The following is a 27,264-nucleotide window of genomic DNA, read 5'->3' as shown; positions in this document are numbered from 1 at the left end:
AACTGAAAAAGCAGGCAAAATGGTTGAGCTTACACCTTCACAGCTGCTGTCGTTTTGAGATGCCTTCTGGCATTCCTAAAAATTCAAACATCACCCCATGTGCTGAAAAAAGACTGCATTTAGCAGGTTCTTTTATGCTGGGGTACACATACCACATCCTAGAATGCAGGGCGGTTATGGCATTTCGAATTAAGAGAAAGGGGCCTGGGCTGTTTAAAAAATCATTAACTTGGGTGTGCTTCTATTTTTAACACTGGAGAGAGAGCTTACAGCCGTGTCTGTCAGAAGCAGGCTGGACTTTGGCGCTGAAGTTTCGTTGGGCCCAGATGAAGGAAACTGAAACGTTGCTTCATGACGGTTCCTTGAACTGAAACACGACATCTAGGCTCATAAATATAGATATGCTTACCACAAACCAAAATGACTGATGATCCTCCAAGAAAGACTTTGGCTGTTATTCCATATGGAAAGCTTTGACATATATAGAGGGCTGCTATAGTTTCATTTACACACACAACTTTGCTAGTGCTTGGGAACATCACAGAAGGTTCAAGCTAATACCGTTTCTGTTCTTTTTCCCTCCTCAAAATCGATTTATGAACTTAAAGAAAATTCGGAAAAGATTCAAAGCGACAATGCTTCTCTCCTTCAGCATCTATGCTATAAGGAGATAAGCATGTGCACCATGGGGACTGTCACGAGAGCAGCTTTTTAGCAGAAGCCGGAACCTGGCTGGAGTCATTTGAAGCTAATCCAGTTATCCAGCATCCCCCTTCCTGCTGGCTGTTTCTTTTGTTTCCTCATCCACGCTCGCTCACTCACTCAGGCCCTTCTGCCTCTTTGTGTGAAAGCCTGCATTCAGGGAGGCAGAGACCCCTGCTCCTCCGCAGCAGGCACACAAGCATTCCTCCACCTGTTCCCTTCCCTTCCCCCCTCCCTCTCTCGCTCTCCTCTCTGGCTCTCCCTCCATCCCCTCCTCCTCTTCCCCTCTGCTCATTGTGAAAGCCTGAGAGATGCCTACTCTGCGGCAGAACCTAGTCCTCTAAAAATAGGGAGAGACCATGGTATGTTTACTGGCTGCCATGGAAACTGAAGTTGAACCTTATGTCGGACCCAAACCCAATAAGTAAATTATGGCTGCTACTCAGCGTCCTGTATCCAGGAGATCATATTTTACCAGAATAACACCCCTTTATTACATTCAGAAGAGCTGCATGCTTCACAAAATCATTTATGCTGAAGGGTAGGTTGGTCGAAATGCATACCAAAGCTCTTACCGAGTGCCGTTGTCCGTGATAATAAGAAACCTTCAAGCCAATTGATGAAAAAAAAAAAACCTATCTTGTTCTTCAATCAAATCATTTGAGAAATGTGTACCTTAAGACAGGAAGGGTAGGATATTTTATTTGTCAGGTACCAATGTACAGCTTTCCTTAAAGCCTTCACAAAGGACTTGAGATTAAAAGGGGCATAATGACAAGTGCCAATCATTCATTATCTCCCACAGTCCTGAGACACCCAGCGCCTGTTAGTTGTGCTTCCCTCTCTTCCCTCCTCGGTAATCAATGGCAAACTGGGAGTGCGGCTGGCAGAGTGTATCATTCTTCGTCGCAAAGGTGAGGGTATTGATAAGAGTGCCGTTGGTTGGTCAAGGCGCAATGCGAATCCACACACCACGCAACCCTGCAAGGATTAACATGGTGCAGACTGCGAGCCTCCACTGCAGAGTATTGATCGTGCAGAAAACCAGCCGTGAAGAGGGGAAAATACCGGTACTGACATACACAGACACTCACACAGACACAAGAAATAAAACACACACACACACACACACACACACACACACACACACACACACACACAAACACACACACACACGTCACACATAGATGCACATATGCATTAACAGACTCGTACACAGTAATGCCATCAAAGAAAAAGCTAATAATCATTTGTAAACAGGGGTGCTGGTGAAGGAGCCTCCAGAAGGATGAACACGCAAATTAACTTCAGTGCCTGCTGGTGACACTACACCACTGTATAAAAAAAGAAAAGCATTCTATTACATGAAGACGGACTTTAATCAATGATTCCAGCTGACCTTCATTGATTAGCCCAGCAAGCCCGGGCAGCTATTTCTGTGGCTGTTGGAATCCAGATGATGTGTTTCTGTCACATGGCTAACAGAGGGGAGAATCACACAGCCCAATCCGATCAGAAACTCTGGAGGGCTCTGAGGGAGGGTGTGTGTGTGTGTGGAGGGGGCGAGAGGTTGGGAACAGGAGGGCTGGAGTGAATGAGAATGCATCTGAAATGCTATCCCTGCAGTCAATTACACTGCCGCTGCATGTTACCTTATACAGTGTTGTCTGACAGCCCAAGAACAAAAGGTAAAAAAGGAAATGGACAAAGGGGCGTTGGGAGCAAGCTGCCTCTCCTGTTTCTGCATCGTGCTCCAGCCAACAACAACCACAACTACCCTTGAAATTGGTGGCATGTAAAGGGTGGTAGGATCTCGTGCCCTCCCCAATTAGACCCCATCTACGTGTGTCAGCGACGGCTAAATCTATTAGTAGAGAACACCTGGCTTCCAAGATACTTCCACAATGTGTGTGTGTGTGTGTGGAGGGGGGGGGGCTACAGGAACCAAGAGTTGGGCTGGATGGGGGGTGGGGTGGATGTGGGGGGAGGGGGTGAGAACACAGTCGTTCATAAATCTCATGGCTCGTCAGCCTATTAATTACAGTGATGGATACGGCACCCGGTGCTCAGTGCCAAATGGAGACAGAGTGGAATGGCGGGATGCTTGCGATTAGCCATTCATTTCATTGCCTCTCCATTCGCCTGGATCACACTGGTTCTGAGGGGTCTACAGCGGCTCCTTGAATCGAGACACGCCCAAGCGATGGGCGTGATTAAATTGGCGATAGGAAATAGATGCAAATGGTGCCCCTTTGGAAAGCTGCTGATGATTCATCAACTCTGCTAGCTGAAACATAAGCAGTATTAAAAAATATTTTAAAGTAGAGTCTAGCATAAACTTTCATAACGCAAAGATTCAGTATATTTGCCGATATCACAAAATGTGCTATTTTTATGATTTAAAAATATAGGTTTTTAGTATCCTGCAATGCCTCCATCTAAAAAAAACATTCTAGATTTCACCGTGAAGGGTTACATTTTTGAAAGTTGCCTTGCTTGATATGGCAAACTTTTGGCTTTGACGCACCAATATACTGTACATCAATGTTAAATGCCACCTAGGTCAAATTCTTTATAAATAGGCTACATGCTCCCTGAAAAGATATTGTTCAGTTTTGTATTCACACAGGAAGACCCTATGGAGGAAACTCTTCAAGAAGGTCTGGCTGATGGTTTAGCTGGTACACCATTTAAACCTACAATGTACATCATATCTAGTGAAGAATGCAAAAGTCCATTATGTTTCATTTCAAATGCCTGTAAGGATGATGCCAAGGTATGTCAAGGCAGCTATAAATGATGGGTGTCAACAATATAGAGCGGGGTAGCAAAGTAGAAAAAGCTCTTTGTATACAGGTGACATAATGGGTTGATAATGGCAAAGGCATAAAGCCTTTTTCTTTCCTATACTGTAGATCTACTTTTCCCATCTTCTGAATACCTAACCTATCTGTTGTTTGACAGGAGAGAGGGTTTTCAATTGGCTTGATGCAATGAATGAGATCACAGTCCAATTGCTGCTAAAAAAAAGGAATATCCGAAATACTATAGTAGCTCAGTTCAGGGGCCGTATTCACAAAGCCTTTTATCTTATCACTAGGAGTACTCCTAAATCTCACGAAAAGATTTTAGCTAGGAGTTTTCTCTTAAAGGTTATTCACAAAGCCTTTCAGACCTACTCTTAGTAAGGAAAAATGACAACTGCTAAACTAGGAGTCTTCGTTGCTATGATGACGTCATTACTCATGCACGAGCTTGACTGAAGTGGCCACATTGATTGGCTGATGATTGTAACGCGGGAATGATTCCAAACACCTCCCTTACGATGATGAGTGACAGGTGACAGGTCTGAGAATGCGAGCGCATGTTTCCTCACGATTGGAAGCTCCTGTAGCCGCATACGCATTTCAAAAAATCGCAACGTGAAATACCACAAAAAGCTGTTTGTGAATAGGTCTTAGTGAGTTAGGAGTCCTCTCGACTTCTTTTAAGCTGTCCCAGACTTAGGTGCTACTTTTAGGTCTAAAATGCTTCGTGAATTACTTTTAGGGCTGTATTTTGGGCTCCAGCGCATGGCGTAAAACTCGCTTTTCACCCGCGGAAAGTTTAATTTGGTATTTTGCACGTTTATTTTTTAAGCATTGCGCCCAGGGGTGTGGCAATTAACAACCTAGGGAGGGGCCTGGCGCGTTGTCTAAAAATCGCTGTCATACACCACCTAAACCTGGTCAGAAGTCAATGGCAAGTTGTTCATATGCTATTTTAAGAGCGCATGTCAACAGTCATATTGGCAGGTGCACGCACCATCCTTCTATCATTCATGAACGCACACCAGCGCACGTCCATGCAAAGCACACAATGGGAAACATAATTAGAATAAAGATATTACTAAATACTGTACATCTCATGATGAGTAGTTATTCACCATCATTTGCAAATTGGTAATGACGGTTAAAAGTGATTAGGGGAGAGGCGAGAGACACGTATGGAGCACAGCTGAAGACGCACTGTCACGAGATATAAGCAACTCCTCTGCAGGATAAATGTGGTTTTATTCAGTCATTTGAGCAACATTAGGGTAAGTGCTTTTTCCAGCCTATGTTTTGTCAGTCAATAGTGAAAGTAACTGCATATAACTGTCTTGTCGTTGACTGACTCCTTGGTGAAGTTAGTTTCACTTTGCCAATGAGTTCAAATAATAGACGAGTGCAAATGCGTGATATGCTAGGTTTTAGTAAAGCATGGTTTAAGAATGACTATTCCATACGGTCTCGCAAGCAGCCTCCTTCAAATGCGCCGTTGAATGCCAAACAGATGCATTTATTTGACATATCGCGCGTTGCGCCGTTAAAGGGAATGACAAATGTCATTCTCATTGGTTTAAAATGATGTTACGCCCCAAACACACCCATATGACTGATTAAAAAAACCTAGGAACACCTTGTTGCGCCATGCGCTCCACGTTTGATAACGAAACCCCTCCCAATGTGAACTGGACATCCTACTAAATTTGAATAGACTTTTGACGAGTGACGATGCACTGTAGAATGTCATGATAGGGCCCTTTGTGAAAAAAAATAGGAGTCCTAAAGTTAGGAGTGACACGCCCATTATTTTTAGGAGTTGCTCCTAAATTCGCCACTTAGGAGCTACTTTTAGCCTTAAAATTCTTTGTGAATACGGCCCCAGAGCTTTACTGTGCAATTGCAAAAAAATGTCAATACAAAAGAAACATGAGGAAGATACCCGAATGACAGGCAGCAACCTTACACACAATCTGTAAGCCGCAAACCCTCCACATCCTGTTGAGAAATGGCTCACCTCGAGTCTACTTAGGATGGATGAGTGACACATGGGCTGTGTCTGTCTGAGAAAGACTGCACTCACCTCCCTCAACAAAAGCTTGTTTAGAATTCCAAAATTCCAAGACACCTTACTGCTGCTCTATCCTTGACAAGATACCAGAAACAAATCAATTCTTTATTTGACCCGACTTCCTCAATCAAATAAAAAGGTGTCAATCCGTCCAGGTCTACAGATCACCTTAATGCTTTCTCATATGCCACGGAAGTTTGCGTGGTGAGGAATGGCCATAGAGTTAGCAAATCACACAGAATCGCAGAGAGGCTGTGTCACCAAACCATGATGTGATCAAATAAACTACAGAGGATAACAGTGCATTTCCATATAGTGTGTGGAGTGTGTTCTGTCAGTCACATAAATCCAACACACTGTCAAAATACAGATTAGAAAAACAGAACAACTATGCTGTTTCATCCTAGGCTAACCATACTGGCTTAAGTCAAAATGTTGCATCTCTCGTTGGACTTTTTCCCGAGTTGGTTTAGATATAGTGGTCACTAATGGCTGTGACTCCCATCCAGCTTCAATGCAGAGTTCCCCTGTGGCCTTCAATTCCATCACTGTGACACACTGAGCTCGCTTCCTCAGAAAAGTGACAAGGCACAAGGTGGATTTATTCAGGTCAACATAGGAACCGGGAGAAGTGTCTCTTAGTGACCTCTGCAACCAATCTCTGTCACTTCCTGCCAGCTCAACCCCCCACCACCATCATCTGTGCTCCCCACTCAACCCAACTGCTACGCTGGATACGCATGGTTTTTCCCCACTCAACAAAGGACCTTTGATCAATTCTTCTTTCACCACTGCAATGGTGACAGACACACTGGAAAATGAGCCGAGATCCATAATGAAAGAGCGCACACCTGACAGGAATGCTACCACAAAGGGTTACTTTTCATAGTATTTCTCATACAATTTGTTGTGAACCAAGCAACAGTCAACGAGCCATTTCTCATTTTGAGAGGGGAATAGTCCTCCAAGGCCTTATCTGATCACGACCACCATCTACAACCCAGATTACCACATAGTCCTACACACCCATTCCACTTTAATCCAGTCAGCCACAAATCTATCTCAAAAGCACCGATTAACCCTCTTCTCTTCTGGAACTGATCTGACAAATACAGGGTCAGGATGTATCATTGTGGGTCGTGACGTTGATCTGCAGCAGTATACCAAAACTGCTTAGGCTGCTTAAGCTGCACTCCTCAGCTTAAAACGGCCTCAGGAACGCTACTGGCTAGGAGGAATACCGCTAAGCACCTCTCTGCGAAGGAGCCGTTCCAGTGGCTGAGCCTTACACACAGCAAACACCTCCCCACATAGGCATCACCAGCAGGGACCCAGGGGTTATGAGTAAAGGTGGGGGAGGGGGGTTGCGCAGTGGCAGCGAGAGAGTCCCCGAGCCCCCACACCCGTTAGGGCTGAGCTACACCAGGCGCGTAACTGAAGCGTTCAGTCAGCGTTGCGTCTGCTGCAACAATTAGCTTCCATTGTAATCAATGGAAGTAGCTACACCAGACGTGACAGTGGTGCGTACGTTCGAAAAAAATAGACCATTCATCTAAAATGGATTTTACGCGTCGCGAACGGAACACTTCAGTTACGCGCCTGGTGTAGCTCATACCTTACCCCCAAAGCTCCACTCATTCTCTGCATGGTCTGCCTCACTCTGGCTGAGAGGAAACAAGCCATGAAGAGCCAGGAAATTACACAGTGGGGACACACCGCTACACAACGTCAAGTCACGGACGCACCACCCAGTGGTTCTCCTCTCCTGTTGTCACATGCTGGAGACCAACTTGTGACTAAATCCATCAAACTGAACTCAACAAGTTCAAGGTCACTACTTACGGGTTGATCCCGATGTCCATTGTGACAACCCGTAACTTGAAATTACGTCACTTCCTCGTAAGAAGCGTTCCAGTTTGCATTTACATTCATCACAACATGAGTCAGAGAGCACCTCGAGTAACGTACCGTTGTCCAGTGTTTGCTTTTAGCAACACAGCAACATTACTAGCCACTTTTACCAACACCAACAGATAAACAACACATTCCATGATATTCCACAAACAACAAGACAACATAACACATACCTTTGACGCATTGGCATGTGTATGAGTTATTGAAATGGACATTCACATTTGCTAAGCAGTAGAAAGAAGAGTAAAATAGCACAGCTACTACAAACACAGGGCGCAGCCATCTTTGTTTTCAAGTCGTAAGAATTCTACACCGAACTTGGGGGTCCTCTGGTTTGTACGAGATCGCCTCTCGTCAGACAACTTGAAATGGGCATGTCGTTGCGTAATTTTGCGTAACTTCTGTTTTTTTTCAGACAACTTACCACTTTTAAATGGACAACTGGATCACAGCATTAAACTAGCTGTTCACCCATGTTATTGTTGTGCGGAAGCCATTAACACGAACAAACACATCAGGAACATTTTAGATGAGCCCTACAAAAAGCATGAGCAGACAAAACTTTGCTTTATAACCAAACACCAAAAAGTTCCCATTATTATCTGACTGCAGACATGCTGATACAGCAATTACTGTTCAATTTGTTTTCTACAAATGGCCATTACGAAGAGAGGTCGACATTACAGCAGACATTTAGTATTAAGATATCAGAGTAATTTAGAGATGTTCAAGGGAAAAAAGTCTCCTATCATCTAATGATGTAATGAGTAGGCAACAACAAGGGCATTTTAAATGGAATGCCCTTAGCTATACATTTTATTGTAATGTTTAAGGAACTGATATTTTGTCCTGGCAAATTGTTTACCAAAAACAAGAAACAATTAACAAGAAAAAACATACAATAAACATGGTTAACTAGAAAAAATAAGCAAGTATGATAAATGAAAAATAATTACCTAAACAGTGACTTAAAGGCCATATTAACATATTCTAAAGTAGGCTAATGTTAAACACAATTCTGGTCACTGAATACTACATCATTCTAGAGTCACGGTCCTTTATGGAGCAGAGGAGTAAAAATGTAAAATAAATTTCTGCTCCCTCACATTCTAGTAATTTACTGCCATTTGACAAAGTAGTTTTTAACTAGAGTGCTTTTCTTTTCCCTGTCCATTAAAAAGAAAAGCCTAAGGTACTTTTAAACAAGGTCAGCCATTATAATTTAATTTCAGAAAAAAGAAGTCACCACTAATAATTAGTTACCAAATACAATAAAAATGACTTTGATAATGATAATTTCATTATGATTAGGTCTATTATTTTTCAGGCTTATTAGTTGTTTTAGTTTTCTTTTTGTCATCAGATCCCTGAAAGCAGAATGTTTCACCTCACTCGTTCTGTGAATTACAAATTCTTGGCTGGACAGTTTCCAAACAACGAGGTTCTGCTCACCATGTGATCTGTATATATGTGCAATGGCTCTAAATGAAATTAAGGGAAGGATCAGGTGTATCTCCACTTGAGCAAAGTGGAGTGTGATAGATTGACAAACACATTGTGGAGGGCCAAGGCAAAGGGCAGAGAGGGAGAGGGAATGGGGTGAGGCAGAGACAGGGCGAGAGAGGGGACGGCACCGAAGAGGGAGATCCTCACTACCACACAGCTCAGCTCAAGGAAGGGATTACTGCTCGGACTGCCTCCCTCCAACTGGCGGAGTGAATCACAGGGGTCAGGAAAAGTGATTTTTTTAGGAGGGCTTTATTCGTGTGAGGCTGTGGCAGAAGGCAGCTGATAATAAAGACTGTTTTAAAGCTATTAACCCTTCATGTGCCAACAGTCCTCTCTGCTCCCACTACGTCCTTTCTGAAATGTCAGCTGCAATTACCTCAGCCCACTTCCAACATGACAGAAGAGTGACGCTCTTTCAAAACCGATTGCTGGCAGAAGCCAAGGTATAGCCCTGGCGGTGCTGGTTGATGTGAATTACATGAGGGTCTGTATGGCTTCTTAGGATAAGTTTGCTCATGATTGTGTGTGTGTGTGTGTGTGTGTGTGTGTGTGTGTGTGTCGGGGTAATAATAACAGGGGGTGGGGTATTGCCATACACTAACAACAAAATTCTCACTCCAAAAGAGGCAAGTCTATAGACTAAGGTATAGGGCATGTAGACGAAATGGATTAGATATACTGGTCTAACGCTTAATAGACAAACAGACTGAACTAAATCTTGGTAGTTAAAGGCAACACAATCTTGCTTCTGTGTCAACACTAAAAATTATTTTTGAAAACAATTATTTTTGAAAACAATTATTTTTGAAAAATAAATGTCTGGTTATTTATGGGTTTCCTATGCATTAAAATGCCCCCCCTGCACATTAGTCTTTTCTGAGCTTGCAGTGGTCTACAGTAGCCTAGCTAGAGTGCAGACCACATTAGCCACTGCCCCAGTCATTACACTTAGGCTAGTTTATGGCAGACCAGCTACAGTAGGTTTTGGGCTGTGATTGATTTTGAGTAAAGTTACTATTTCTATTTTTTTTTAAGTAAAGTTACTATATCTATTTGTTTATATTAGCCTTAGCAACAGTGTAACTGTTAGGCTATCATATGATGGCTGACAAAAAGGTGTCAGACATTTACCATAGTCTTTTGGTGATGAGGAAGCCTCAAACTCACACAAAGACACACACACACACACACACAAGTAGGTATGTCATGACTGTGTAACAATCATTTCCATCACTTAAATTTTGACAACTTCTGTAAAGCAGGTTGCTCCTCATCTAATTGGCGTCCCCACTGCTTAGGCCTACTGAGAACGTGGGCATAATTCGCAATGGCATTATTCGAAAACCGACTAGTGTGCTCGCGCTGTTAGGGTGTGAAATAACTCACAGAGATCACATAAAAAACATTAAAGTGTTAAACATAATAATGGTCGAATTTAGATCTCACGCCAAAGAAGAAATTACGATTGCCAATCAACATTACCAGATTAAATGGTAAAAAAAAGTGTTCATTCAAAATGGACAGTGCCACCGAAACGCATATTAAACAGCACTTAATATGCAATCACATGTGTCGGTAGGACTGTTACGAATTTGAGGAAACGTTCTGACCTGACCGTTTATGCTCAAATAATTTTAAGACTTTGGGTGAAAGGCGTGCAGACAGCAAAACATTGCCGGCCGGATAGCGTGTTTTACTGTAGCCGAAGTATTGTCATGCATTAACGATGGCAGTATGACTATCTGCTTAGAATAAATATTCCTGGAAAACGCTTGTCGTTAACCTGTGTCCCGCATAGCTTATGCTACTAACATTTGAATTGCGGCAGGCACTTCCTTTAAAAGACTAATAGTCATGATGTGACAGGCTACTGTAAGGTAGGCTACTCTAAAACCACCGCATTAATAATCATATTTGTCCTTCAATTGGCTACGTGAGAAATACTTTATGCCCTGGAATATTACCAAGACATAATAATTCTACAGAAATGTTCATTTAATATAATTTAAAGTGTTACATGTATAGACAAGGGCATAAGCCTACCACTAAAATAGACCTAACGTTAACGGTACAACTGAGGAAAATATCTGAAACGCATTGGTTATCCTATCCATCTCCAGTCTATCAGGAAGAAAATAAATAAAAGCAATAGCAAAAAAAGCAGGTAAAAGAATTACCTTATTTTCTTTCCGTGATATTTTAAATGTGCGTGGTATCTCCCTCTTCGATAGCTCTTCTGCTTACCCCTATGTCACGCGATTTAATATTTTAACAATATCGAGCTACTGGAGAGAGAGACAGGACCCTCGCTGTGGCTCGCGCTGGCAACCAGCCTGAAGACGGAGGCGGGGCAGTGGCGGCTGACGTCACGCCTCGTGCTAAACACAGTAAAGTGCAATACAGTAGCCTAGCCTACCTACAAATCAACAGAGCCCATTTTTATGACTGACAGCAAAAAATGAATGCCATTGTAGAGTTCAGAAATTGTAAAACTATTTCTCAGCTCAAAGAACCTAAACAGCCAGTGGTCATATGCTTAGGCTAACTGATTAGGATATCTGCCTGTGCCTAATGTTTAATGCAGTGCCAAGTCAGGCCTGGAGTGAGTTTAGAAGAACCTTTTAAATAATACAGTTTTTGTGTCAGCTCATCAGTCAATGGACGATCTTCAGCATTAAGGCCTGTGGCAAAACACAGGTAATATGCAAAAGATACACAGGTCTAGATCACAAATTAAGGATTTAATCTTGACACCTGAGTTCTATTGAAGGCCTACATGTTGACACCCTGAGGCAACACACATGATACCCACAGAATCGATCTTGATAAATCACACCTTCATAAAATCATCAATTACTGTCAATAAGAACACAGTTTTTAACATCTTCATATCTGTCAGGAACTGTAAGATGAACTACTCAATATTGCCTCTGAGATAGTCACCAGTCGAGGTCTGGAGAGGTAGACCTTGACCTAGCGGCTCCTCCTCGCTGGACCTAGGTGGCTCTGCAGCAAGCACCACTTGCTGAGATAGTCTACTGTAACTGTTTCCCAGATGTGACAGAAATTTCTGCTTAGACAACAACATGAATTGTCACAAGTGGAAATAGAAGAACATATGATATTTACCCATAGACCTTAGGGGCACACTAACAACTAAATTAATGCAAACCAGTGTTAACATTGTTTGTCTTAAAAATACAGTCAACAGATGCTTTGTCAAATGGCCAGTCAGTAACAGTATGGGAAAACTGCCATCTAGAGGTTATAGCATGTATGGCAGCCTTCCCCTTAACATGGGGTGATTGGATACATTGGGAGAGGGCTACACAATATCAATAACTGTATTAGCTATGTGTCATGATGGCAGTCAATTCCTGTCGATTTTGAGGAACTGTTTGTGAAAATATTTTGTTGTTTTATTAGTTTGTTTAATTATTTAACAGATGTGTTTTCTTTTTCTGATTATGTATAGACTCATTCAACTTAATGCAGCGCTGTGCAGATCTGACTTAACGTGATGTATGCTGGACTTTTGCAAAAGTCCAGTATGCATCACATTCAAATGCCTTATGGTACTTAAAACCATTATTTTATCTTGTCTCATGTGACCTCAAATTATTCAGCTCAACTAAAAAAAAATAATAATGAGGTTAGAAAATTAGATGACTCCTGTCGAGAAAATTGAGTAAATGGGAAACGGACCCATAAATGATAATGAACCCTCTCTCCACCTTTAATTCTTTCCATTCTCCACTCTCTCTTACTCCTCCTCTCCACACACTCTGTGTGCACCCACACAGTGAGAGGAGCCTCCGCCCCTCCTCTCCAGCCAGCAGGAAGGATGCTTGCTAATTTCCTCCATTATTGAATTGTTCTGGACACACACGTCCTGCAGGGTTGTCCGGCCACTCCACCATATCCTTCTCCCCCCTTCTCTTTCTTTCTCTCTCTCTCTCTCTCTCTCTCTCTAGATCACAGGCATGAAAAAAAAACATAAAAACGTTAGAACTCATGACTTCAAGCATGGAACAGGCATCCTTTTGACATGCCCTCCATCACCCACCCTAAACCCACTGAACCCTGCGCTCAGCCCCCTGTTTGTATGTGGGTCATTGTTTCTCGCTTCCTGTCTGGTCACTCCTAGCAAAGCCCCAACCAGCCTTGGAAACCCTAGGAAACCAAACACTAGAAACCAAACAGTCACCTGCTTTCATTTTCAAGGGTGATGAGTAAGAGGTATATATATATATATGTGTGTGTGTGTGTGTGTGTGTGTGTGTGGTTATTGTTTGTTGTCTTGTCACACTAATTAAATTAATAATACATGCATTTATTAATTTATTTAAGCATCACATTTTTAAAGGCACACATTTTTATTAGCGTTTTATTTATTTATTTATTTATTTTTAATTAGGAAACAAACTGAAAGTGCTGTAGGATTGGAACTTTTTTCCGGCTTGTCCTCTACTCTTTCCAGTCTGTCAGTAATGGAATGGCAGAATCAGAATCTCCCTGTTAGGCCACACTGGCATTCTTCCGTAAATTGGCACTCCACTAGTTCTCTCACACCTCTGCTAATTATTCTGCTGCTTAGAGGGTCTGTTAATTGGAATGAAGCAAAACCGTATTCCCTTCCTGGTAATCATGCCCTACACAGAAGACACACGGTCATCCACCCACACACCGCCACACAAATGCAGCCATACACACACAAAGCATATCAGTTTCTCACAAACAAGACAAATATGCACATATGCACATACAGCTGTAGCCGAGCCATATTATCAGTTAACAGAGATCAGAAACATTTTCTGACCTACGGGGACGGGGGGATATACGGGCACTCCATTTTGACAATGTGTCATCTGTGGGACATAAATAACCACACAGAAGGCCGAAATGAGCATGAAACCTGCTGCGCTTAGTTGATCATTAAACAAGGAAAGCCACCACATGGCTACCAAACTCATAAGCAAAACAGTTTCACTCAGAAATACAATACCTCATATTATCAAGTAAGCAGGTACTGAATGAGTAATTAGGCTGCATAGTTTTCTCTGTGGCATAAGTGTGATCCCTTGTTGCAGGGACATCTGCAGAGGTGAACAGTGGGTGATGTTTCATAGCCAGTAGCCAGAAATAAATTCATGCAATTATACTGATGACAGGTGTGATTCTGCAGTCACTAAGGGTTAGAGATGAAGAGAAAATAATGCCCTCTGCTAACAGCACAAACCATTTAGAAAATGTAACTCAAATCGTTGAGTTGTTAGCAATACTGAGTCGTTTCAATTCCCACAATGCACACATATACTAAAGTTAAAATATTTGCTTTTGCTTGACTGGCAGTCCCATTTGAATAAAAGCATTGGCTAAATTACTAAATGTTAATGTAAAAGCTGAGGTCTCATCTTACCTGCTCATTGTTATTCATGCACTGAAGCTTCATCTGTTTCAGATAGGTGGTGGTCAGTGGCATGTTGTAGTCAATGAGTCCCGGTGTCAGAGAGGGTGGTCGGTCATTTTCTGAGAAAACACAAGAAAGAGTGTAAATTCCATGAATGTTTTTGCTTCTTTAACTACTCTCAGTTATGAGTCTTCATAACTTCCTTATATGTACAAAAAAATCACTTCATCATTCTGAGTAATACCACAATACAAAATCATCAGTCACTGATACTTATGACTTATGGTTAAAATCACCATAACAGATTCACCACAATGTGTCATGACTCTGACCACTAGGTGGCCAACCTGGACAATGTCAAAGAACCTTGAGATCTGGGCTTTGTGGATACTTAGAACCCTGTGTTGTTACTCTATAAATATTAACATTCCTGCCAGAGGCAATAGATAATATAAATAATCTATTGATAAATTGACAAAACACCTTTTTGCAGTCATGATTGTCCACATGGTATCAGTCCCAATCATATTAGATGGTGAATAGGCAAAAAAGAATGATCATGACCGTGACAGTTCGATGAACACTGTCCCCATAACTAACTGTTAATCAGTGTGTATGCGTGTGCTGAATGTTTGTTTGTGTCTGTGTATATAAATGTGAGTGTGTATGAAAGAGAGAGAGAGAGAGAGAGAGAGAGAGTATGTGTGTGTGTGTGTTCCTCCTTTTTTGCCAGCACAAAGAGCGCAGTTTTCAGTCTTTGTCTGTGGCTTCTTTCAAAGGGAACGGCGTCTGTGAGGCTCGCTCTGAGCACCTCAGCTTTTCGAGTGATCTCCTCCACAGCAGCCCTGACGCACTGACTCTGCTGCTCATGGCGAGCAGGCGGTTACAATCTCCTCGTCCTCTGTCTATCATTCAGACCAGGGCCAATAGAGATGCCACTTTCAATTGGCGACTCCAGTAACATCACAGGCATAGAGTTGCCTTTTCTTTTTATTTGATTGATTTGCACAGATTCAGAATTGCTTTTTCACACCTACAGTTTTTGTGCACAACTGTATTTGTCAACCTTTATGCAAGAGGAACATTCTTGTGTGCGCCAATGACAGGAATGTTGTCTCTACCTTCACTGGTGTGCAACTACTAACAAAGAAGGACAACTAATATGTTTAAGTCACGTGCTGAAAACAAAATGCACTTCCTTGTTGTAGAATGCTCTCAGTGGATCTGTTTTAACTGCAAAAAGGTTAATATTAATCATTAGATATAAAAATTCTGCCCTCAGTGGGTTACAGAAAACGTAATTTGTTTTCATTCTCCATGTACACAGCTCGTCTCAAGGCATCATGAGTGTGCACCGCAGGTGAAGACAGGAGCGCTGATAAAAGACCCTCCACTGACGACAAGTCATGTCAATTAAAAATAGCCCTGGTGTACAGTAATTAATTGCGTTTAATAATTCAGCTCTGAACTTTCGTGTGGGCGGCTTAGGCAGGCAGGCGGGAGAGGCAGGATGGGGGAGCAGTGATGGCGGTGGCAGGGTTGTCGGGGGGATGGGGGGTGGGTTGCCCCCCCCACCCACTCACCCCCACCCCCGCCCCATGGGGCAGAAAGCCAATTAGCTGCTCTCTTTATGAGCGACACCCAGTGTTGGCTCAGCATTGACACAACGCTCTGACAGCTTGGGCCTTGAAGGTTCTCCATGTGTGTGTGTGTGTGTGTGTGTGTGTATGTGTGTGAGTGTGTGGGTGTGTGTGAGTGTGTTTTTGTACAAGAATGTGAACAGGATGGTTATGACCGGGATTTGGTATAATCAACTTATTTTCTGCTCAATTCTCCATCTGACACGTGCGGCATTGGATCTGAAGACATGACAGCTTTACATACCCCCCCGTCACCCCTAAAGGTGCCGAGCACTGCAGTGAAATCAGTGAGCCTTCTTCTCATTGCTGCTCCTTTGGTCCTATTCAATGCGTTGCTCTCCCAAAACTCCTCCATCCCCTCTCTTGTTCTCTCCTGTGGATTACCCCCCTCCTCCCTGCTCTCATTCTCCATTTCCCTATTTCTCTCTCACTTTACTGTAGAAATTAGCTCATTTCCAGCTCTTTGTTAAAAGCCCCCTAATTGGGCTAATTGCAGTGTGTTGGGGAGAAGGCAGGACACTCAAATGACTCCCACTCTAATGAGACACTGGAAGAGGGGTGGGAGTGGGGGGAGGTCTGTGGAGCTGGCAGTGCTGATGGTGGTGGTGGCAGGGGGGGGGGGGGGGGGGGGGTGCTGGCTTCAGCCTGGCAGCAGGAGGGAGTGGTGGGGGACGGTGGTAGAACTGCCTAAGCGACGCAGAATGGGGCCATAATGAACACAAAGGTCTGGGTTTTTTTATTTTTTAAGGCCTTTATGGTGGCACAATTTGGGGAAAATATCTAATTGTGTTTTTTCTGTCAGAAAGACAAGCTTCAGTTCAATATTCCAAATGTCCCTTCAATTTCTGATTGGTGAGCAGACCTAGTGCATGAGAAGCACAGCATCCCGGCTAAGTGAGCTACATTGTCTGCCACACAAGGATGATGGCATGAATTGGCATTGCGAATTCGATTAAAATTCAATTAATTGAGCAGCCCTAATTGAGTTCTAACTCTGAAGGTTTCTGAAGGTATACGTGATAGAATGGTATGGTTCTGTCGGACTGGTCCGCATGGAGCCAAAACGGGCCAGGGCTGTGGCGGGAGAGCGGGCAGGTACCTTTGAAGTCGGCGCTGCTGGGGCTAATGTGCATCCGTTTCTGACACTCGCCACAGCTCATCAGAAACCGGGTGACCGCCTCTCTGGGTAGGAAGGCATACGTCTCTGCAATCTGGGGGAGAGAAACGGAAAGAGAGAAAGAGAGAGGGAAAGAGGTTGAGGAGTTGTTTCAGCATTTGCATATCAATGTGGGTTGAAAGAGGACATTCCAAAAAAGAAACAAAGGACTGGGACAGCTAAATATGCTGACTGTGATTGTGCGGCGACCAAACATCTAATGGAGAGAAGAAACAACTCAGGAACACACTTATTTATTTTAGGATCTTTGAGACAGGATCGAGATGGAAACGGAATAAACATTGGTTAGAAATGCCGCTGGCACAGGGCAGAGAAAGGCTCTACAGCAGTCGTTGGAACTAACCTATTATCATCATCCTCCTGGAGGAGAGCACTGACCTTGCCCTGAGAAATGCACTAGAGCATGCAGTCCTTATGTCTCACACACTCACACACTCACACACTCACACACTCTCTCACTCTCACTCTCACTCTCACTCTCACTCTCACTCTCACTCTCACTCTCACTCTCACTCTCACTCTCACTCTCACTCTCACTCTCACTCTCACTCTCACTCTCACTCTCACTCTCACTCTCTCTCTCTCTCTCTCTCTCTCTCTCTCTCTCTCTCTCTCTCTCTCTCTCTCTCTCTCTCTCTCTCTCTCTCTCTCTCTCTCTCTCTCTCTACCTCTCTCCCTCTCTCCCTCTCTCCCTCTCTCCCTCTCTCCCTCTACCTCTACCTCTACCTCTACCTCTACCTCTACCTCTACCTCTGCTCTCGAACTCCGTTTCCCAGGCAAAACAACATCCAGAGCAATGATATGGAGGGAGATGAAGAAATGGATGATGATGAGGTGGAGATGTTGGACAGTGATTGAGACAGACAGAGAAGGGGGGATGCCAGAGTGGAGAGGCCTAACAAATGTCAGCTCCAGCCTTTGGTGACAGCTCATTCAAAGTTGCTGTCAATCTGCTGCACACTGCGCAGGCAACAATGTGTAACCTGGAACAAAGACCACCGTCTCCAGAGTTGAAAGTTAAACACACAATCACAGATGCGTGTTCACAAAAACATATTCTCTCTCTTACTCTCTCTCTCTCCTTCTCTCTCACTCGCTCACATGCACAAACACAGACAACCGCACCTGTGGATATAGCGAAAAATACTAGCAAACAAAGGCAGACCTTGCTAAGAAAGAAGTGTGGGACCACCCACAGAATTCCAATTTGGTGCATTAAAACAGAAGCCAAAATAAATGGTAAATCAGGCTCCATGGCCAACACAGAGCTCCCGTTGGCATAGCCCGAGGACATGAGACTTCTCTGTGGTACGTGAGCTGAAATCCCTCATCGGTACCTCTGCCTCCCAAATACACACACACACACACACACACACACACACACCCTTCAGGCAAACCAAGGCAAGGCGATAACACGGATAGGGACCTGTGAAGCAGCCCTCCTCTCTCTCTTCCCTCCGCCCCCCTGACCTTCATCTGCTACCTCCACCCGTGCCCTGCCTCCTCCATCTCTCTTTGTCTCTCCATCACACTGCTACTGCCACCAGCACGCCCAACCTCCACCCCCACAGCTCCTTCTGTTTTTACACACACAGTCTCTAGCTATCTCTCTCTCTCTTTCACACTCCCCATTTCCAATTCATACTCTCCCTCTGCTCTTTCCTGCTGCTCTCTCGCTCTCGCTTTCTCTCTCTCTCTCTCTCTCTCTCTCTCTCTCTCCCCTTAGTCTTCTCTCTACTCATCACTCCTTCAGCCTTTGGCAAGTCTCTTTTAGGTAGGACTTTTGTTTTTTAATTCCAAGTGCCTGAAATGCCATTCACAAAGATGGAGTAAATAAACAACACTACACACATCAAATGCGCGCACACACATATAGACACAAATAAATATACACAGCACATCAGAAACACACAGACAATGCATTTGCTCACAAAAAACAACAACCACACACACACACACACACACAGCCTAAAGCTCACAGAGTACAAAAGCACCACTGAGTCTCAAATCAGGATTAGGTTAATTTGTTACTCGTTCGTCCACCTCGAGTCCCCCACCCTCGCAGTGGACCATTCCAAGGCCGAAAGAATGGTGTTTTGTCGTTTTGTCTTTTTACAATGCAGCTCACACAGCGCACCAGCTCCAGAAAGGAGCAGGGTGTGCAGGGGTGAGCTTTGAGCCCGCGGGGCCCGGCGCGAGACCAGCTCCGTGGGGAGCACAAACGCTGCTCAGGGCCCCCGACGCTGCAGCCGAGCTCCACAACAAAAAACAGCAGAGCGGTGGAGGAAACAGTGCAGCGGTGGTGGGTCAGGCACAACTGACAAGCACTAACAGGGCCAACAAGTCCTTTGTGTCCCGCAGTGCTTGTTTGAGAGTGTGAGAGTGTGTGTGTATGTGTGTGTGTGTGTATATAATGTATTTGTGTTTGTGTGTGTATATATATTTGTGTGTGTGTGTGTTTGTGTGTGCATGCATGTCCACGCCTCAGTTTTTTAGCTTTGAAATATGTATTCAGAGTCAATCACACAAGACATGAATAGAGCCTCTTATTAAAATCAGAGCAATTTAACCTCATGGCGAGAGTTGGGAGTCGCACAGCACTGCAATGCCAGTGACTCATCAAAAGAGGGCAGTAGAGGCAGGGCAGGAGAACTGCAGCCAGTAGGGAGCTAAATGCCCATTCAGAGTCCCAAGTCAGTCGAAGTCTCTCGGCTTTCCCTTTTCACTTTATGCACTTTAAGGACACATTTCCACAGCGGCAGCAAGGTCCAACTCTGCTCTGGTTCTATAGGTGCCAGAGGTGTATGTGAGGGCTATATGGGCCTCCAGCACCCACTGGACACATATGACCCCACTTCTGCCCTCCTGCTTTGTGCGGACGGCAGGAGAAAGAAAAAAGAGGGAGAAACGGAGAGAAAGCTGAGTGGACATGAACATTTTTCTGTGCCCATGATCAGCAGGTCAAAGTGCAGCTCAAGTCTAATATCCTCCTGTATTTCCCTTAATGAAAAGAGTTGAATATTTCTTTCACATGCATGGGATGAGTGGGGAAAATACACCTCAGCAAATTCTTCTATGCTGTATTTATGCTGCTTATAATAAGGGTGGGAAAAGGGCAGTGCTTATTTTCCCTCTTTCTTTATTCATATGAGTTCAAGTAAGGTTGGGAAAACATGTATTTATGCATATTTGTATGTTAGTGTTTTGCACTGCATGCTTGTACCTGTGGTCCATGCTTTAAGAGGATACTGTTTCTGCCTTGTTAAATGTATTGCAAACCTTATTTCAAAATGTGTGAAAGTCTAAAATGAATTCATATGAAATTAAAGCATGTAATGAAAGACTAGGCTTTAATGTAGTAGTGGGCCTGCTCTCTTGCCCCATTTCTGTTCAAATTACAAAACCGTAATTGGATGTAGTTTTTAATACAATTTGCAGTAACAGGACTAAAGAAAACAAATGTAAAAGTAAAGCAGAAACACACTAAAGGGTGAGAATGATGAATAAATAAACGTAAAGGATCACAGACAAATGAGAGAAGAAAGGTGATTGCAGCGGTTAGCTCACCGCTTTGTAGGTCTTCTTCTGGCCAGCGTGTTTTGGGGCTCTGCCGGGGTCGGAGCTGATCTCCACGTGCATAGCGTAGATGATGTCGAAGAAGTCCTCCACCACCGCCACCCTCTTCAGGGACGCGCCGTCCTGCCCAGAGCTGCTGTCCACACACTGCACACAGGGGACAAGAGGGCAGCACTTAAATAGAGAGCAGAGGCTCAGCAAACACACACACACACACACAGACACACACAGACAGACACACACATGTGGGTGCATGCGCACACCGACACACACACACAGCTAAAAAAAACACAGCTTATTATGTCCATTCTACAGGAGACCACAGGTGGCTTTTTAACCTGCTCCTTTCTGCTTCATTGTGGAAGCGTGTGAACGCGTGGCGGGGTGCCTAGGAGTAAATAATCATAAATGGACACAGAGCGCAGGAGGAAATGATGGCTGTTTCTGTGGGATGAGAGGGAGGAGGGATGTGTGTGTGTGTGTGTGTGTGTGTGTGTGTGTACCTTTGTGTTTTCCTCAGCTGCTCTTGGCACTCACCATCTCAGTGGTGGAGTGTGTGTGTGTGTGTGTGTGTGTGTGTATGTGTGTGTGTTCATGTATGCTTTGGGAGGGTGGGGGTGTCCCACGGAGAGCTGGCACTAGTTCAAGCTGGTCAAGGAGGACACCCACACACCCAGCAGTGCAGGGGGCAGAGCCCACCCAGCGGGAGTGAGGGGTACGTGGGCTGGAAGTGGGGGGTGGCAGGGGGAGGTAGAGGTACGGGAGTTCACCTGAAAGGCGAAACGTAGCCACGGATAAGCACAGCAGGTGGTGCCACAAAACACACACACACACTTTTTGAGTCTGGGTCTGTGTGCTTTTGTTTCTGCATTCCAGCATGTTCTCCTGGGCACCTGGCTCTCTGCACTGCACCAGTCAGCAGCAGCGCTACTGGAATCAAATGATTACATCAAATTTTGAGTGAAAAAAGGATGTTCCTCCGACAGCGTGTTCAGATTCATTGGGCATTTTCAGTCTTTGTGAGACCATTTTTGCACCAGACATAGAGCAGTTCCTCACTTTGTCTGGTGATAATAATCACACTTTTTTACAGGAATGAATGTCCCCCGGGGTGCACATACAAACGCTTTTCCTGCTTAGAAATGATTACAGGCTCATTCACTCTTCTCCCGGGATATTATGTGTGTGTGTCTGACGAGAACAAAAGCTAGAAGCCATAACAGCTGTGGCATGTTTCCTTGTTATTAAAAAATTGAAGTACAACAATTTTGCACTTAAAAAAATCATACTTCCTATTTTCTGTCTGCTGCTTGCCATAAGGCAGACCATGTTACCTTGGCAACCACCACAGACCTCTCAGGCAGGTGAGCAGGGCAGAGGGTCATGTGACATGAGGATGCATCTCCAGTAGTCAAACCTGAACAGCCACAATGGTCCTGACAACTGCAGCCTGGGGATTTCTGTCTACCCACACCCCAAACAAAACCAAGACACACACACCACACACACACACACACACACATACACACATGATTCCAGATTAATTGAGTTTGTTTTTTTAGTATAATAAGGAGCAGTTGGAGTCAGGGGAAAGACAGAAAAAAACACCCTATATTTTCTCTCTTCTTTTACTTCTATGATGTAGTCCTTGTATGACATCTCTACACCCATTCCTCCCTCTCTGTCCTTCTCTCCCTTTGTCCTTCTCCCTTTGTCCCTCCATCTTTTGCTCCTGCTCCTCCACTAAACCCTCTGCTCTGCACACTCCACCTGGCCGCCTGCACTCCACCTCTCTGCTCTCATATCCTAACGCTGCTCAGGGTTAATCTCCACTCGTCCTTTCATTCGTCCTTTTCCTTTTCTTTCATTCACGTTCCCTCTCTCTGTGTCTCTTGCCTCCTCAAACTCTATCCAGACACATTTTTGTCTTTTTCTTCGCTCCATCTCACCCCCCCATCCCCCTCCCACTCTTTTCCACCACCCCGCCCCGTGCCAGGTAAATGCACGTTGCCATGACAGCACAGAGCGGCGTGAAGAATTGGCAGCTTCTTAATCTACACGCAGCACCGTTAATTCCATTCCAGCAGAGCAATGATGATACTGCTGATGATGCTGATGGTGATAATGATGATGATGCCCACCTCAAATACTAAGCGCCAACAGATGCAGAAAAACAATGGTGACATCATTTTGGGGCCCCCATTGCAGTTAAATACCGATGGTGCAAACACTCATGTCAGTCAGTCTTCGCAATCTGCTGTAGGTGGAGAATTATGAAAGCAGTGGGAATAAACAGACTTATTGGTGGGTACTGATGGCCACACAACATCCGCCATCTTAGCGGCTCTGTGGGCACAAACACATGGGGGGAATCAGGGCCTTCCACTCCTCTCCTCCCTGTCCCTCTTCTCTCCACTGCTTTAGCCTACAGGAGACGGGACACGTGTGTGCAGCTCAGCCCCAAGGACTCACCCTGCCTGGGCATGATGCCACCGCTGCCCCTCCTCCTCCGCCTCCTCTTCCTCCCATCCTGTCTCCCCCACCCAATCCCCATCCCCCTGCTCCTGCCCTCCACCCTCATGCCTCCCCTCCCCTCCGCGGCCTCCCTGCCGATGCCCCCTCCCCCCATGGTTGTGGGGCACATCAGTGGCCCGGGACGATAGTGGGTGCGACAGCAGAAGCCCCCGCCGCACGGATCTATGTGGGGCACGGCGGGGGAGGGAAGGGGAGGGGGATGGATGCACCTTAAGGCAGAGCAGGCAGGACAGAGGGTGCCTGCACACACCCCCACCCCCCTCACACACAAACACACGCGCACACACACACATACACATATAGACAAACTCACACACGGTCTCTCCCCTACCCCCTGCCCTCTCTTGGCCGAGCAGGGGTCAAAGTCACAGCATCCAGAAAGGGCAGCGCAAAGGGTTGCCTGACGGTGACTTTGCAGCCACACACACACACACACACACACACACACACACACACACAGCAGACAGTCATACATACACTTATAGCACACATGCACATATTTGCATTCCTACAGCTGTACAGCTCAGTCACGCGAACACATATGAAGGTTGCTTCCACATATATGAACAAGCTCAGCAGCCCGCTGTGGAAACACACAAACACACACACACACAGAAAAAGAGTCAGAGTCCCAGAGACCATGGGCCCAGAGAAATACTCTTCCTTTAAACCCAGCTGAAGTCCTGGACAAGATTAAATACCTGCACACAAACCCAGTCTATCAGTTTGTATTTCTATCCAGCTTAGGCCCTATGTGCTTCATTAATGCTCAAATCTACACACACAGACACCCAGGGTGGGAGGGTATGTGGACACCTAATGGCACCTAAGGAAATATATGATGAGAATATCAGAGAGTAAGAGAGTGGGGACAGCTCTAATTAAACACATTAAACATCTGCTCCTCCATTCTTTCCCTCCATATCACCCACTCTAACCTCACCTCTGTGTCTCCATCTCTCCCTATCTCTCTACCTCCTGCCCCTCTCCCTCACACTCCATCTCACACCAACATGCACAAACAAAACCACTCCTGCTGCGGTTCGCTCTGATTATCCCTCTGTGCTATCCTCCCCCTCACCTCTCCCTTTTCACCCTCCCACTCTCTTGCTCAGTCTCTTCCTCTCGCTCTCCACCTCTTCCTCCCTCTCTCCACCTCTGTCTCTCTCGCCACCTCTCCCTCTGCCCTGCACCTCCAGGCCGTGGCTCTCCAACAGCACAGAATAATTATAGCCTCCTTCGCTTCTCTCAATTTGCCTCTTTTTTCTGCACTCCCCCCATCTTTCACCCCCCCCCCCCTCTCTCTTTCTCTCTCTCTCTCTCAGCACTCACTTCTTGGGTTTTTTCTCCCATTTCTGTCTCACTCTCCCCCTCTCCCTCTCTTTCGTTCTCGCACTCCCCCGTCCCGTTCCAAACAGCGCAGTTGCTAGGAGACGTGAGGGGTCGATTCAGTAAACGGCTGGCGGCCCCTTGCCCTGCCCCATCCCCCCCCCCCACCCTTCCCTCCTTCCCCCAGCCCTCTCAGCAATCCACCGCTCAGGATGGAGGGATGGCGGAAGAGGCTAGAAGCCCTTCAGACAAACGAGTCCAGCCAGAAGACCTGCCATGCCTGTGTGAATGCAAACAGGCAATGCATGCGCGCTCTCTCTCTCTCTCTCTCTCAAAACACACACACACACACACACACACACACACACACAGACACAAACAAGCAAAAGAACCCAGCGTTCTCGCCCGCACCTGCCACTGAAAAAGCACCGAGGTAGAGACGGAGTGCTTAAAATACCGCTGCTTCAGCTGGTGCGAAAATAACGACAGCCCTGGTGACAGAGATACACATGCATCGGGTCAGCTACACGACGCGGGCGAAAAAACTCCATGTTCCCTTTCTCCCTCTCTCTGTCTTACTCCCTCTCTTTCTCTCTCCTCCCATCTCTCTCTCTCTCTCTCTCTCTCTGTCTCTTTGGCATTATCATTAGCAAGCCACCTCTCTGGCACATGGAGTGGAGGAAGCAGAGAGAGATCAACCAGTGGCAGGCAGGCCGCAGGCAGGCGCAAAAGGAGATTGGCGACAGCGGAGCGACGCTAAATAGAGCCAGCCACCTCCTCGCGGTTGCACACCATCCCAGAGAGGCCAGACAGGTCAGAGCTCTATCAGGGCTCCGACATCACTTCTCCAACGGCACACTCTTACAGCAGAGAGAAACGCAGGAGGCTGACAGAAATAGAAATGTAGGTAGATAGAAAGAAAGAAAGAAAGAAAGGAATGAAGAGAAAAAGAAAGAAAGTGAAGGTGTGAGAGAAGGTATGGGACAAGATGAACAGAGGGGATAGTGGAAGACAAAAGAAGAGGTGCCAGAGAGGTGCTGGGCAGGGGCTTGGTGTGTGTGTGTGGGGGGGGGGGGGGGTCGGCTGTGTTCGCAGCCCTGAATATCTGTTGTAAATGTGACAGGCGGTCACGTTTTATGGGCCGATCTTGCCGAATGGCTGCGTCCATAAACAAACTGATGGGCAAATGATGGAGCCTCAGTGGCCAGGCGGCAGCAGGCTCGCCTGACAGAGGTGGCCGAGGGACGGCTAGCCAACATCTGCTCCAGAGCCTAACACTCTCCCTCTCTCTCCCTCCTCCTCTCTATCCTTCTCTCTCATCGGCTCTTCTTTCTTTTTCCCTTCTCTCCTTTACTCCTCTTTCTCCCCATTCTCTTTCATTAGTCCACATCTCTGCTCCATTCTCCTCTCCTTCGCCTTTCTCCCACTGCTACGCCTATTCAAAGTGACCTTGAAACTTCCCTTGCCTTCTTTCAGTCAGACCCAGCACTACTGCCACAGTCTCTCTCTTCAATAGAAAAATAAGTACTTGAGAGACATTCACTTTAGAGCAAATGTATTTCCTTAAATCTCTCTTTTATTCTCTTTACTATTATATTATTTCAGTGTCTCCTATTTGACTTGGTTAATGCGACAGAGCCTACCTACCCATGCAGTGCTTCTCCTGGTGGCAGATTAATATACCAGATAATCACAGCACTGTGTGCCTATGAGTTAATATCCTGTTTGAGTCTGTACTCTCCTCCCTCAGCTGCCAACACAACACCAAATGAACTCACGTGCTAAACAAACATCATCATGACTACCACCATAAACTTCATATCACCCACATCACCATATCAGCATTCCAAACATGACTAATAATTATAATAATAACATGTTTATGTTATATGCAATATGCATACATGTGTACAGGTATAAATGTCTATGTACAAGTTTCATCATTCAACATATCAATAAATCAGTCAATCTACCAAATATCATTAATTAATACCATCATCAATTATTATTATGTGGATGGATGGAGCAATGCTCTGGTGAGAAGCAAAGCTCAGCTAATTATCTGACAGCGTTGACAACACACTGCATGCAGCAGGGGAGGGGGTGTTTGTGTGTGTGTGTGTGTGTGTGTATGTGTGTGTGTGTGTGTGTGTGTGTGTGTCAGGAGTGGGGGTGCTGGGACTAGGTGGTCCTTTGTCCCACTGCAGCATCCTCCCCAGAGATGGTTAAGGAAAGCTGAGAGCCAGGGGTTGTTGACAATGGATTCAGCATCACATACACTCTCTCCTCCCTCTTGTTCTCTCTTGTTTTCTCTCTCTCTCTCTCTTTCTCACACACACGCATACTCTGTGCAAATGCTGAATACCACAAATATGTCACAAAATTATGCAGGAGACATTCATTAACCATATGGTGAAAACTAAAGTGTGTAGGTGCGAGAGGACTCAAACCTGAATTAAACAGCTGTTAAAACCTGAGCCTAGCCTGAACAGAGACAACATGGGTATTGGAGTGTGTGTGTGTGTGTGTGTGTGTGTGTGTGTGTGTGTGTGTGTGTGTGTGTGTGTGTGTGTGTGTGAGAGAACGAGAAGAAGAGA

At 45.2% G+C, this 27,264-nt stretch overlaps 1 protein-coding gene across 3 annotated transcripts in view; it reads right to left on the bottom strand.

Annotated features, from left to right (window-relative positions):
- nol4lb (nucleolar protein 4-like b) overlaps positions 1 to 27,264 on the bottom strand; it is an 86,531-nt gene that overhangs the window by 45,842 nt on the left and 13,425 nt on the right. For 2 of the 3 annotated variants that reach the window (XM_076275791.1, XM_076275792.1), the window contains exons 2-4: positions 20,795 to 20,950; positions 17,150 to 17,261; positions 14,420 to 14,529 (exon numbers count right to left, since the gene is read on the bottom strand). In XM_076275791.1, the coding sequence (XP_076131906.1) occupies positions 14,420 to 14,529; positions 17,150 to 17,261; positions 20,795 to 20,950 (378 nt within the window). Of the gene's footprint in view, positions 1 to 11,177; positions 11,256 to 14,419; positions 14,530 to 17,149; positions 17,262 to 20,794; positions 20,951 to 27,264 lie in introns of those variants that run through there. The other variant, XM_076275793.1, reaches the window with a different exon arrangement.

The sequence above is a fragment of the Alosa pseudoharengus genome, unplaced genomic scaffold (genome assembly GCF_046254945.1).
Source record: "Alosa pseudoharengus isolate Yale_2024_CS ecotype anadromous, Long Island Sound unplaced genomic scaffold, YU_APseudo_1.1 YU_APseudo_1.1_scf_9, whole genome shotgun sequence".
In the NCBI taxonomy this organism is placed as follows: domain Eukaryota; kingdom Metazoa; phylum Chordata; class Actinopteri; order Clupeiformes; family Clupeidae; genus Alosa; species Alosa pseudoharengus.
The sequence above is the reverse complement of the archived record's forward strand: the minus strand, read 5'-3'. Positions and strand labels throughout refer to the sequence as shown.